This window comes from Plectrocnemia conspersa, unplaced genomic scaffold (genome assembly GCF_051122295.1).
Source record: "Plectrocnemia conspersa isolate PC_06_02 unplaced genomic scaffold, ASM5112229v1 ptg000012l, whole genome shotgun sequence".
NCBI classification, from domain to species: Eukaryota; Metazoa; Arthropoda; class Insecta; order Trichoptera; family Polycentropodidae; genus Plectrocnemia; species Plectrocnemia conspersa.
In genome coordinates, this window is record NW_028277176.1 from 13,613,401 (window position 1) to 13,629,718 (window position 16,318).

The 16,318-nt window shown below is 26.4% G+C and overlaps 1 protein-coding gene across 1 annotated transcript in view; it reads left to right on the plus strand.

The window, feature by feature from the left end:
* The first annotated feature begins 214 nt into the window (after positions 1-214).
* LOC148228282 (uncharacterized) overlaps positions 215-16,318 on the plus strand; it is a 70,664-nt gene continuing 54,560 nt past the window's right edge. The window contains exon 1 of the mRNA XM_088200057.1: positions 215-668. Within this exon, the coding sequence (XP_088056183.1) occupies positions 518-668 (151 nt within the window). The 5' untranslated portion in view covers positions 215-517. The remainder of the gene's footprint in view (positions 669-16,318) is intronic.

Below are 16,318 nucleotides of genomic sequence, written 5' to 3' on the forward strand. Positions count from 1 at the left end.
TCAAGGAGACGCTAGTAACAATACAGTTCGAGTTTATTTTACAGTGATATTATTATACCAAGGAAGAAGATCATTGCGCTTTTCTCGATTATTATTCGCAGAATAATGGTAAATACGTTGCCAAAACCTCGGTAAAACCCTTGGACGTCCGCGAACCGAGATTGATACCCCTCCAACAGCCTCGGCACAACTGGCACACTGCTCATTGACATTTAGTATGGCTCAAGCAGCTCCAGTGAGAGCACAGCGTAACGCTTGTCGAATCGTTTCGCGGTAAAAGTTGTTGGTCTTTCAGTGTACCTACCAGCGGTGGGACATTCTCTTCATTAAATATGTATATTTACAAACATACCGAGCACCGAATGTGAAATCGCGCACCGAGAACCGTCGAATAACACAAATTTGGAACGATGTGAACTGTGTGTGAATTTGGTTGTTGTTGTGTTAAGGGATTATTACAATGTCAAAGAGGATCAGGGGAAGATAGGCTGTACATTCATTGGAACATAGAGTGAAAATGCGTTTTCATAATGTTGCGGTCGTGTTGTGGTTGGTTGTGTGCACATGGACGATGCGAGGAATCGGATGTGAGGTAGCTGAAGCTGAAAGCCAGCAGGAGGATGGAGTGGTCGAAGAGGACAAGAGCAACATCACAAGAAGTGCTGTTGGTGAGTTTTAATTTGACAATCTATGTTTTCACTAAACAACAACAACGGTTGGTTACTTTCAAGGTTGGAAATTCTTGTATTAGCCTATTTTCTAATCAATTACGTTAGCATAGTTCATGTTTAGTAGTGTTTGGTATAATTTATATAAAACTAAGAGCTTTGAGTTCATTATATTAAATTAAATTGAATATAAGATCAGGCTACTTTTAAGTAGACTTATCATATAAAAATTTATCTTTTAATATCTTTATTACAAAATATTTTAAATAAACTATATAGTTATAAATTTCAAAGTTGTAAATAAAATATTTAGTTTACTTTTAAATGCATTTGTTAAAATAATTTATTTCTATATGAAATAAATAATCATTAGCTTTGTAAAACCTCCATTACAAAATTTTAATTAAAATTTTATTAAAACAATATATAAATAGGAGCTTAAAGAAGACCTTCATTTTAAAATATTTTAAATAAATTACACGATAATGATTTTCAATTTTGTAAATAATATGAAGGCCAGATTACTTTTGAGTAGGTACACTTGCTTAAGCCTCGTGTATTTTATTTTTAAAACTAATTAAATTAGATGTAGTCTTATCAATGAATTAAATAACTCTTTAAAAAATACTTTATTTTAAAATATTTTCAGTAAATTATATGAAAATACTTGAAAGTAAATATATTAAATAATTTTTTATTATACAATAAGACCTAAATTATATTAGCATATTTTTATATTTGTGGCATATTTTATATACATATGTATATGTTTATTTTTATTAGACAATTAAACAAATTATTAAAAAAATAATCTTTAAAAGTAATATTTAGATAAAATATTATTTATCGTATTTGAAATAATTAATTAGGAAATAACTTTTATTTTAAACATATTAAAATTAACTATATAGATTTAATTTTGGTAAATACAATCAATCTAAAATTTGCTTGATTGTATTTACCATTTGCCATTTGCTTTTTATAGTTCATATCTTATTTAAAATCATCAACTAAATATAGCGTTTATAATATTGATTATTTTATTGTCTATTTGAAGTATTTTTTTATTATAATGAAGTGTTAAAGTAATCAATTTTCTTCTAGATTAAAAAATAGTATCCAATAATATAATTGACTTGTGTTGAATTTATCAGCAATTTATTAAAAAATATTTGATTTGCTTTTGCGGAAAAATTAAATCGCAATAAATATTTTTAGTGTTATATAATTATAAGCTTATAAAATCAATATTTTCATATATATTTTAAATTAGCAAATACTTCATGTAGTTTTATTGATTTTTAGCATTCTATAAATAAATATATATTTATCATAATATTTATATTAGGCAATCTCAAAATCAATGTCGATTTTTTAATGAAAAAAATCACGTTTAATGTTTATTCTTATTTACATTTTCCCATCTCTCGGTGATTTTTTAAATTCCATTAGATGATGCAAAAATTTATATGATGATGCAAAAATTTTCGATAGTCTCTTTTTACATCATCTGCATTTTAATTTTCCTCCACTTCGGAAGTGTTTTATTGATCAAAATAAACGGTAGTTGAAAGGAACAAGGTCTGAAGAATAAAGTGGATGGGATAAAATATTCTAGCTAAGTTCCTTGATTTCGTCGAGGGCAATTTCGCCAAATGTGGATGTGCATTGTCGTGCTATTCAATTTCTGTTGATAAGTGCAGGAATATTTTTTATTTTCTTGTGAAAATGATCTAGCTGATCACAATAGCAGCTTGCTGTTAGTTTTTTGGCCAAGCTTAAGAGTTTTACAATCCGTAATTCATTTGCAATACATAAAAAATATTTTTTTACAGCGAGCCCGGTTGCTAGTAAAAATATAAATAAATTGCAATTATTTGATTAATTAGCAAAGGTTAGAAATTTTCAATAAATTTATAAACATAAATTTGGAGGATAAACTTGTAAGTTAATTATTAATCTATTTTTTCAAGTATTCATTACTTTATTTTCAATTTACAATAATTATTATATTAGGAATTAATAAACGATTGGTAATATTCTGTTGATTGAATAATTACGCTTTGATTTCAATCATTCATTAATGGTGGCAATAAAAGGGTTGAAGTGGCTTATTAATAGCTGTTCAATAACAAGTTTTTAATGATCATTAATCATTACTACTACAATAGACGTTTGTTATTATTATTATTATATACGATATATAACTTTCACAGCTGAAGAAGCGTGAACTTTCCGTTTTAACGTTTTCACCAAATCACTACTATTGACCTTTAACAGGCTGACTTTCATATAATGATTCTATATAGTCAAACATATTATAATAAATTAGTTTGAAATTATGATAATACGATTAACAATAAATTGCATTGCCTTGTAGCTGCCCACTGAGTTCTTTGTTTGACTTGCACATATTTCACTTGGCAACCTGTCGTGATATTATTTTACACCTGCATTCTATGCTACATATTATACTATAATAAATAAAAATATATATTTCATTTGAATAATACGATATAAATAAAATTTATTGTTTATTTGCAGGCACTCGGGTTTGTTTCTTAACCGATCGTCGATGTCTTTTAGCACGTTTAGATCATTAATGTTTTATTTTTATGTAACATATTTTTGTATTGTTAAGCAATAATTTATTGAATCAATTAAACATGATTTGGTTAATTTTAAAATTCAGGGCCGCCTCCGTTCTGGCCTTTTATTTTTGACGGTCCGGCCCTGAAAATCGATTTTCACATTCTCCATTGTACGAGTATTTTACGCACATTTAATATAAATTTGACTGCAAAAAAGGTCAATACTTTTTCTCACGTGCTTTATGGTATTATAGAGGACTCTATTTGTATTGTTACATAGAATTATGTTATGTAAGATTGGGTAGAAAAAATAGAACACAGCTCAATCATCCATCACAGACCATTACGCGTTATGTAACAGGTGTGATTAATTGAAGAGGATTAATCTCGGTTTTTATGTGTAATTACGTTTTGAGATTTATTATATCGCATTATGGCCGCGTGTGATGAATAAAGAATGTATTTTGGTGTAGTACTGGCGTGGGAAGTGTGATATTCTAGTATTAACATCATTTTTTTTGTGAAATTCTTCTCAATATGACATCATTATGAAAATAAGTAATGTTTGTTTATTGTGTGAAATTGGTGGCAGTATATCAGAAATTTATTTTTATTTTACTAAATATGTTTTTATAATATATAATATTAGTAGTCAGTTCAAAAAATACTTATGATGCTTTCAAGTATTCATATAGTTTATAATGCACTAGATATATATTAACATGAATAGCTAATCATTTAGTTTGACTTTATATAATTAATACCTGTTAAATTAGCATTTCGAAGTATTAGTTTAATTGTTACTTATATCCCACTGATTTATAAAAGGGAAATCCAGAAGTAATGATATTTTTTTTGTATACATTATAGTTTTCATCGTTTTAAATAACCTTCTTCCACATTACTAATAAATTACTACTATCCTTTTTGTAATTTTTTAGAAATAAAACAAGCAAAAAGAGCCGATTTCACTGGTTAATTCATTTTTTTTCAGGGATAAAATCTGCATCCAAGGTTGCAGATTTTATCGAAAATCAATGTTGGAGAACATTGTTTTGGCTATTCACTAAACATAGCTTTTTTTCACTCAATGCAACACTCAATCGAATTAAACTTTTACTATACACTTCTGTATTCACTGTTTTACCTTGTTTAAACACTTTAAAATAAACATTTCCTTTAGAATTTCACGATGCATAAAGAAAAGCATTTTTAGGGTGCAATCCAGATTTAGAGATTTAAATTACCCTTTTTATGAACCCCATTTTTTATTCCAAGTGTTCTGATTTTGTAGAAATAGCTGTAATTATTTCATTCACGTGGAACCCAAAACCCGTTCTTTTTGACTCTTGCCAATATTTTTTAAGCGCCTTCAGGTAGTAGATTACGAAGTACCGATCTTGTTTGATTATTCTTCTATGCTTAGTGTAACATATGCTTCATTTTCAGCTCATATGACTATTTCGTCCCCCAAGTTGTGTGGCCCAAAAAACCAAAAACACCAAATTTATTTCTTTAAATCATTTCTGGCATTGTATGATTTCCAATATGCTTCCATTTTTTTTTGTAGTGACTGTTTTTTTATATGAAATTCATATAATATGTAGCTTTATAGAATTTATATAAGTAGCTATAAAGACTTTATTTCTCCCATCATTCCCCGATGAGGTAAAATGGTATTTACTAGCTATTAAACATATGTAGATCAATGTTAATAAAAATATGTGTTTATTACTCAAGGAAATCTGTGTTCAAAAATGTATTTAATCATTCGTGTTCTTTGATTAGATTTCCAAACAACAGGTAGCAATGTTTTAGATATATTCCTTAAGGTCATTATGTTTTTTCTGTGGTAAATTAAAAATGGCTGGAATTTATCCTAGTAGCATTTATTCCAAGTTAGCTTATCTTCATGTACTTTAAAACTTGGAAATATTCTAGTTGAGATATGCATAACTGATTTAGATTTTTTTCTTTGACTTTTTTTGTTATCCTGTTATGTACTTTAAATGCTATTTTATATAGACATATGCACAACTTGACAAAGCACAGTGAAATTAAATAACAATGATTTTTTAAATAGTATGAATAATAACTGCACTTAAAAGAGTTTTGAGAGAATCTCATTTTGATACGAAAGTCGCGCGAATAAGTTTTTATTCAGAACTATTATAATCCTTGTTCACTAGACAGAAGTACATCCATAAATATAGTTATAAAGTTAAATTTGGATGATGTTATATCTCATTTTAATATGAAAGTCGCATAAGTGTTATATTATGCATACGTATTTGGGAATAACGACTTTTACTTAATGTAAATCTTTATTATAATATAGATGAATACAAATGTATGTAAATGCTTCCAAAAAAGTTTTATTGTTATGGTCGAACACAGTTGAATGAATTATTAATTGCATTTAAAAAGTAACGAGTGATTTTTGCATCATTTTACAATTAAATTAACAATTGGAAATTATTATAATGTCTGTTGTATAAATATGAAATAATCATATTTATGGAAGCCAGCAATTAAATTGTATTTAATTATGTTATTATAATAGAATCTCGCATAATTGTTTAAATTATATGTGATTCTTTTCATTGTATCAATGTCAGGCAATGGCATAACGGCTGATTAGTGCAAATTATATAAAATTAGCCTCAATCATTTCTATATTTTTTTAATCATTCCATAGGAACTACACATCATGTCAAACCCATTGTCGTTCCCTCGAAACGGTCACTGGTCACGATGACACAACTGCGGTAGAATCGATTGCTATTTACAGAATAGTTTAATGTATATGCCATAAAATAATAATAATGCACACATAATAAATCACAAAACTAGGCGTCGTTAACGTTTTCCACACAAAACGTGATAATCGAAGCTGTTTTTTTAGTATACGCATGTTTAACACAATTGGGTCATGTTGGTTTTTGACAATGAAACACGTAATTATGAGGTGTGATACCAAAATTCGATAATTGTATGCGGTGGGTTTTCACAATCGAAACAAGAACGTTTTCGGTATTCAAATCGCGCATTGTAATTTGTAACGTGGGAGAAATTAAACGGAAAAAATGTTACGAAACTGTGTATCGAAAATCGAACTGTTTCGTGAATATTGGTAATTCAATGTAAAAATTTTAGATGAAAAAAGATATAAGCTATTGAAAATAGAACGATTTTCTTATGCAGTTAAATTGCACGCGTTTGCGTGCTGATAATTGTGTAAATTTATGAAAAAATATGTTTATAACACACGTACGTGTTAAAATTTTGTTAATATTCAACAATTTTTTTATTCGATTGGAGTTTTTTAGGCGTGTTATATAAAAATGAGCTAAATGTTGAAAAAACGCAGTTTCTCTGTTATTCATGTATTTATATACAAATATTTGAAATTAAAAATACAGTTAAATATTACTAGAATGAGTATTAATTATACTGTTGCAAAAAGATTCCTGTCACTTTATAAGTTAATATAATCTATATGACGCGAACAAATAATGATTAGACTTTACTAAGATCACAAGAAAGTATTTTATAAAAAATATTAGACAATTTACAATTTGTTTTAGTATTTTATAAAATAAAAAAATAATAACAATTAAAAAAATGATGTTCTATTAAGACTGAGATCTTGAACAAAATAAAATTAATAATTTATTCTAAATATTATTTTATTGTTATATTATTTTTTTATAAATTTATGTAATGTATATTTTTTAATAGATTTTTAATCTGATATGCAGAATTGATATAAAATTAGATTTATTAAGTCTATTTACATTTTTTGATTTATCAAATTATGTAGGAAAAATATGTTTTTGATTTGCTTATCTGAAAACCTTGTGTTACTTTATGTACATCGTAATATACTATGTGTAGTTAAATCTCTGTTTGAATATAGCAAAATATTACACTTGTAGAATTCACAAACTATATCGCTCCATGTAGTACAGAAATACAGAAATGTCTAAAAATGTAAATGATTTTTTTCAGAAAAATTAAAAATTAATAAATTTTTTAAAGGGTTACTCAAAAAATTAGATAAGTTAAAAGCCAATATTTTGTGCACGTTTTTCTTTTAACCAGGCTTAAACTTACAAAAAAAAAATATTTTGGAATTTTTTATAGTTAATAAAAATTTTTAGGCTTAATTTTCAGAAGTTTTTTTTTTGCACTCGACGAATTTTGCTATAGTCAAACAGAATATTGCTATAGTTAAAAAAGCGGTTAACAGAAGCATTTGTATTTGCAAAAAATAATTAAAATAAAAAAATCAATTCAATAGTAAATTAAGAAAACGTAGATAAGATTTTAATAGTTATTAAAAATAAATAAATTTATTATTCATTTTTATATTTTTATTACAAAAATAATAAAAAAAATTATGTTTAACTAGGTTTTCTGGTTTCTCAAAAAATAAAATCTCTTATTTTTCTTCTTGATTTTATCAAAAATTCTCAATAAATTTTGATAAATAACAACATATATGATATATAGTATTTGATAATAATTGTAGATAACTTTATATATATATATATATATATATATATATATATATATATATATATATATATATATATATATATATATATAAATATCTGTACCATTATTTGCCATTAACATCTGGCACTTGGGCACCTTTTCTTATGCCGTATTATAAAAAATGCAGCGGTTGTAAATTATTTAAAAATATTAGTACAAATGTATTTTTTAACAAAATAAGGCTCTATAAAAATTCTCAAAAAAACAAAAAATTTTCTTCAAAATGAGAATTATTGATTTGCTATTTTTATTAAGAAATTTTTGTGTAAATTGTATTTAATTAGACATATTTTGCTTGTTTGATAATAATTTATGTATTGTTAATTTAATAATTAGAAAGAAAAATATTTTCATAAAATTTTATATTAAAAATAATAATTACTATTTCACATTATCTAGTTAATTATTTAAAAATAGGATCATAAATTGCAAGTAAAAGACATTAATTGTTATTAAATACTTTTACATGACTATACATGTCTACTAATATAGTAGCAAATAGCATATTAATATATAAAGTGAATAATATTTTAAGATCTTTAATACATATATGATATTTATGTATTTTTAATCATACAATATAGTTTTTTACTGTCTTAGTAATTTATTGATATATTAAATTAATATCTAATTGAAACATAAACCCATGATTCACACACGTAAAAAACAAATCATTTTTGTTGACTCTTATGGATTTTCCCGAGAATTTCTCGTTCCGACTGTCATATTCTCGGAACATGAGAACAATATTTGCAAAAATTGCAATGCCTTATTGTGTTTAAGCGCAAGAAAGGTCAATAGATCCATAATTCGTGACAGTTGTATAGACGAAACGTTATATTTATGCACGTCCGTGTCAAGGCAAACTCGAAGCATTTCATTAATCATAATATTATAATAACATTATAATAAACGTGTGTGAGCATAGGGGGTCATAAGGTGAAAGTCATGAGAGCCATTTTTTCTTAGATTCACAAACGTAACAACTATATTTTACTACTTTCTAGATCGGTGCGTGCATAATTTTTTAAGAAAATGACATTTTCTTTTATGTTGAAAACACTTTTTTGACATATCAAACTAAGCTTTCCCATCTTAAATTATGATTAATTAACGTTTTTCTTTTGTAATTGCATTATTAATTACTATTCGCTCGCCTTAGACTTTGACAATGTAAAGCAGTCGATTTCGAAACAATGTCACAACAATGCCTGGTAGGAAAAATGTAAATATGTAACGTTCAATGAAAAGAAGTGAATTTCACCTGAGAACCAAGTGTTTCAATCTTTTGCAAACGACTTATTTTTTTCTCTTCCACTTCTTTATAAACGTTGTTTAAGCGCTCGTGTCGTTGCTCTTTTTGCCGCAATTTCTACATATGTAAAAAAATAATAAGTTTTGCGAAACGAATGATACGCGGAATCGCGTTCTCACGAGCATTAGATCAATTATACATTGACCTTTGTATATGAAAGCGTATAAAAATATGATTATGACGAGAAAGATTGATTTGTTTTGGTTTGTTTATTATACATCGTGAAAAAACTTTCTATACATTAATATGATCTAATCCTTTTTTTATTGACTGAATGACACGTTAATGCACAAATTGATATACTGTATTATGTAATATCATCAGATATGATTTATATAAATATCACGATGGAGCATATACTCACACCCAAATAAAAGATCAGTTCGTGACTGACCTGACACTCACTGGAGTTGCTTCACTTCTTGTTTGAGACGTTTGATCTTTGGAAAACAAATAATGCGAGTGACTGAAAAATTCGCATATGTCGTTTTAGAATTTTTTTTTTGATTTTACGAATAAATATAAATTAATATTAATTATATATTTATTCTTATTATCTTTAATATTATTTTTGATAATATATTTTAGTAGCAAAACTTAAATGTTAGTAAAAAATAACAATGAACGCAAAAGTATTTTTTATTATACATAATAATTATTACACAAATTTATTTTTGGGTTTTATTATTAATTATTGTAAAAATTAAATTATATTTTTAATTTAATTATTTAAAAAGATTTAATATATTTAAAAAAAATAACAATTATGGAATTGTATTATTTAATTACCACTATGCAACAAAATGTAGATAATAGTAGAATTTGCATTAAACAAATATCTAAAAGTAAATTAAAATTATGTAAAAAATGAGTTTGATAATTAATTATGAAATGTAGATTACAGTTTCAAAGTCAATTGTTATTTCCTGTAAGATAAACAATAAAATTAATTCACTGCTGATTTTATCTGATTTAATATTTTTACCATACAATTAAAATGCAGTTGCAATATGTGACAAATATAAATTTAAATATCATTTAATATTATATAAATGGGTCAGTGAATCTATATTTCTCAGTATATTTATATTTTCACAAGTATATAATTAATTTAACTGTTTTAGTGAAATTATTTACGAATAAATTTTCATTGGTAGATATGTATATATTTTTAGTAGCAAAAATATAATTTAACTGATTGGAGTTAGTGAAATTTTATGCTGCTCCAATCAATCTATAAAATATATTCTATGATATTGGAATTCTTTTTTGTTAAATATGTATAGATACACATCTTTACTCTTCATTTTATTATTTGAAAAAAAATAATTTGCACCAAAATTTAGGATGGCAGAATTTTTACTAAGTAAATAATTTAAAGAAAAATGCATTTTATATGAATTTATTAAAAAAAATTACCAACTATCGCCACTATAAAGTGGTATGTGATTTTTAAGTACCTGACAATGTCAAAGATGGTTTAAAAAATGTGGGAGACCAGAAAATATGTCCTATAGCTTCTGAAATGGGAACAAATCCTATTCAAACTATCCATCAGCTGGTGAAGAAACTAAACCAGTCCAATACATTAGTGCATAGACACATTCAAAATATTAGAAAGGCTTAGAGATGTATGGGTTAAACCCAAACTGAGAAAAAACAACATGTTGGCGCGTATCCGCATATCCCAAGTGTTTCTGGATCTTGATACTGAGTTGACTTTTCTCGATCATTTGATAACTGATGATGAGAAGTGGGTGATGTACGACAACTGTTATTCAAAGGTCAAGTAGCAAAACCTACTTCAAATCCTGGACTATTTTGTGTATATAGTGAAATTTCAAAGGGACTGTGCATTACGACACTTAAGGTTGACTAAACAATAATATCAAGCTTCTATTGTGATAAGCTGGATTGTTTGAATGAGGAAGTAAAAAAGGCATACACTTTTCAACAGAAGTCTAATAGTTCTACAGCACTACAATACATGGAAGGTTTTATCAAGACCTTGCTCTTTCCGTCTACCATTTATTTCTATAAAAATATTCGAAATGCAATGTGAATAGGGAGCTATCGGAATATTTGGAATTAAAAAAATGTCAAAAATGTATGAGAAGGTTATATCTTAAAAAAATTATAATTTGAATCATCAGTAAATAGCTAAAAACTGATTTTTTAACTTCATTAAAAAAACATTTATTTTATATAGAATTTTAAATTAAAATTTATCATATAAAATGCTTATTTATTTTTTATTGTAGTGATGTAAATAATATATTGCTTAAATATTACATATGTATAGAATTTTTGTTATAGTCAAAGTTGAGACATGTGTTTAAACAATGTTTTGTTAAGATTATATTTGTTCACATTTATTTTTACAAAATATTGGTTTTGCTTTAAATTATACGTAAAAATCTGTACAGTTTTTGTGTCATCGAAGAGTATATAAAATAATTTATACTTCACATATCTAATAATCGTCTACAAAAGAGACAGAAATAAATTCAATACATATAAATCTTTATAGCAAAAAATGTGTCATTTTGTGTATTATTCCATGTTTCATTATTACAAATCACACCTATTAGTAAAAATGTATCTTTATGCCATTTTTTTGTTTTTATGTGTTATTTAAAATAGAGTAGTAGAGTTTTAAGCTATTTTACAATACATATTTTTTACTATAATACATTAATAAAAAAAAAACACCAAGAGAAAAATTCTTTTCTATATTTTGATAGATACATAAATATTTTATAAAAACTTTCTCATAGCAGTATTTATGTAATTATTTAAATGTAAAATATGAATCACTTTTAATAGACACATAATAGTATTGAATATAGCGAAATCGTTTCATATATTATACGCCAACCTGTAGTAGGTTGTGTTATCGAATATGACTTTTCGTCGTATATTTCCAGTAATCTGACCACTTTCACTCGATACCATTAGCCGGATATTCACGTCGAATCGAAGAGCATAAATACCAACGTACATACACATGTTTCTATATGCTTAACGCCAACGAACTCGCTGCTTAACCTTTCTCTGATCTCGACATTTCTAATTCTGGATCGAACTGTTACTTCACGCTTACCACATGCTCGATGTCGATAATTGTGCTAATCGATACGTGTGTACTGATCATTGTGCCGCATTATAGTAATTGGTGTAGATTTTTTATGCGATTCAAGGCTTTTCGTATTGATCGATTAGGCACAGATAGAATATTTGATTTGAAAGTGTATCCAAGACAAATATTATGGCATTGGATTTAGTTAATTGATTCTAAATTAATTTAACTAGGTTATTCTAGATAACTGTATTTTATTCTATAATAGTTGTATGTACATTCATCTTCATGGCTATTGATTATCAACATCCGCTGACTTGTTAGCTTTGATAATCCTGGGAAAATTGTCAAGGCGATTTTCATTATATTCAAATGCACAATTGTATATTTTTTCTTAAATCACTATATTAATGCCTTATAACAGTTGTGATTTTTCTTCACAATGAAACTATTCTCATAATATAATATAAAAGCTTAGAGAAATTTAAAATACGTATTTTCCTTGTGCAGGTAGACAATTGTATAGAAAGTTATCTTCTTTTTAATATCTTTAAATTATGACTGTCGTGACTAATTATTCAGCCGAGATCATTGATCCATTAACTTTTTTTGTTTTAGATGTATACCTAATGATCTTGGAATCGAAAAAACGCCTAATAATAAATAAAAAAATAGTATCTAGACAGTTTGATATATTATAATTTAACGACGTAACACTTCTCACAATTATTATATGTAATATAATATATTAATACGTAGTGATTGTATTTGTTTGCTACATACGGTATTTTGATGAATGGATTTAATCTGGAGCATGCATCTAGATTACCGTACATTTAAGTTTCTTCATATATTATAAATACGAGTTTCACTTAACAGATTTTCTATAATTTTTAAAGAAAATGATAAAAAATGATGTATTTTTATTTTAAAATAACACTAAAGGAATAAAAAATATTTACATAAATAAATACTTATTATTCACAGATTAGATTTTTTAAATCTCATGGATGAATATTATTAAGCAATTCCAAATATTTCTTATTTTAAACTATTCGATTATCGAATAATAAATTAAAAAATATTAGAAAGAACGGTTTTTTAATGAAGTATTTTACCAATAACCAATTTATTTTAAAATATTATTCTACAAAAAAAATCTGAATCAACAGATTTTATCAATCAGGGAAGATTTTAATATCATATTTATAAAAACTGATTTTCTGTGAATTAAATATTCGGAAAGATATTAAATTTTACTATTAAATTTTTACAATCTAGATTATGCTGTAGAGACTATCGATAGAAGTGTGTATATTGGTAGAATATGCAAAACAGTTTTTCATTCGAGAGCATTCATTTTTTTTCGCGTGATTCTCGTAGTGTGAGGCAGGCGCGTCGCCTTGTTCTCGTCGCTCAGTGCGTTTGGAATACACATGCCTTGTTTCTACCCCCGGAATGACCATAAATATCCTGTCTTATCTGTTATAAATATCTCAAATTTTGCAGCTATGCAGTCATCATTGATGATTTTTGGTATCCCATATTAAAATCTCTCGAAACATATTTTAATTTGACGAACCAATAAAACATAATTATAGACGGAACAAATGTGTATGGTTGATGTGGTTGCCGATTTCTTTTGTAAAATTCGTACAGCATACATGTGTATAAAAACAACTTACTCGAAACGAAATCTTCCATTGATACTTGTGGTATTATTTTGTTGTTATGTTTATAACGCACTCTTCAGATGTTAATCACAACTTTTGGGTACCCTTAATATATACACAAAAATATTGAACATTCAAATTCTATGCTAGCCAATGAAAAAGTCTACAGGTACACAATATTAACTCGGAAAAATGAATAATTTTTGAAACTTCGGCAATCACAAAGTGTTTATTCAGTATTTTGTTTGTCGACTATTAGTTGTTATGACCGTTATAATAGCATACATAAATAACGTAGCAAATAATGCAATAATACACAGCGGGGTTTTCAGACTTTTATTAATTAATTGAAATTTCTAAATATTTCATTAAAAATATTTTTATTATTGTTTAAAATTATTTCAGACAAATATTCTAATAATAAATTAGTAAAATGCATGCGAATTTATTCGGTATTAGGATATTAAAAAAATTGGATTGAAGTTAATAATATTAGGTATTAAAAAATATTAATTTATATTATTAAAAAGCTACTACAGTTCATAAATAATATTATGTATATACTATATTATTCTAACTTTTTTATTATATGTTAGATTTCAAGCGCTTTTTAAAGCTAAGGGTTGAAATTAAATTGCTATTCTTGAAACATATCATATGTACATCTTTCTATTTTAAGTCGTAAAGCTACCATGATGAATTCAGCTCAAATATCTCAAACTTTCTTTGCTAGGTTACCTATCTGATAGGAGAGAGTATAGGAAAACAGTTTTGCGAACTTCCCAAGGTTAGAGGAAGTGCTTGATCAAGATTGAGTTGCGATAAAAATTTCTCTGAATTATTAGAAAAAAAATATCTGCAAATAAACTTATTTCAAAGATAATTTTATTTTGATACTGAACTAACCAAGAATACACTCATTGATCTTGAGGTAAAAACTCTTAAAAAAATTTGGATTAGCCTGTAAGTTATATATATCTGTTTATCCACTAAGTCATCTTAATATGATTACAGTCCGTTTTTGAATATAATGGGCTACTTCATGTGTCTTTATCAATACTTTGTTGATGAAGGTTCGAATCATATTTATAAAAATTAGTGGTTTCGTGATCTAATTTAATCCATTGATTATTTATGTCGATGCAATTATGAACATTAATTAAAACAATTTATAAATACAGTTTAATTAAATACAGATAGTAATAAGCTTGCGTAAATGCAACATTTTTCCATTCGCTCTTTTAAAAGCAATGCACCTCGGAAAATATTTGTACTAAGCAAATGTTTTTCAATCTATACGACGCGTACGCTGCTAATTTTTGCACAACTGATTCAAAAATAGTTTGTTTCGACACCGAACCATTTAAAAAGTTGCAACTAACCACGCAACCATAAAACTTGGAGAAGTTTCGACTATTCACATTCGTCGTACATACTTTGCGGATAGTTAAATGCGTGAGCAAAGCCATTTAATATTCTAAGCTAGTCAACTTGCTCGCCGGAATTTCGCCGTATAGAATTTCAAAATAAAACATACAATGACCAATGGTTTGAGGTGCCAAGACATGCGCGAAACATTTAATTCTATAGGCGCTATGGTAATAACAATTCTTTGCGCATGACATAATAATAGCGTTGGGTGTGTCGAAAATGTTGGTTAAAACATTTAAAGTAAGTGATAATCGTACACGTCGTTTACGCCCGTGCAACGCTGTGAATAACTTTATTATCATTTCCGTGATGCAAGTCTATTTGATTGACTTTTAGAGCTTCTCTAAGATAGTTGGATGTAATAAAGTATTGCACATTGATATATTTAATGTCAGCTACGAGGAGCTGGTCTGGTTCGTAATATTCAATTTTAATATTTTATAATTTTTTTCTTGTTAATTGTTTTTATATTTTTTCGTGTGTATTTTAATAATACAATGTATTGTTTATTTTTGTGACCATAATAAGGTATTGTGGTAACCTGTTAGGATACGATGGTCTTAATATAATTTAAATAAATAAATATTATTGAATTATATTTTAACCTAGTTGTGTCCATATTTGATTTTAACACTGATGATGACTTATTTTCTGTATACTTCCAACAGATTATTAATTTTATTGGACAAACAACTGACGCTGATAAAACTTGATATGAAGTACATTATTTTATAGAGGTTTTTTGCAGTACATTAATATATTTTATATTACGCTTCGTATATATTTGTACTGTAAATAGTATATTTACATATATATTTATTAAAAATAATATTTTCGATTATTTGTTTTTATCTGTTCAAGTTTTCATACAGATTTTCTTGTAGCACTAAAAAAATTGCTTATATATATTTGTTCTTAAAACTACAAACAAATATTTTTCTTGGTTTTAGTATTTTTTTAATTAATGGATGATGGATTCAAAGTCAAACACCATTTCATGT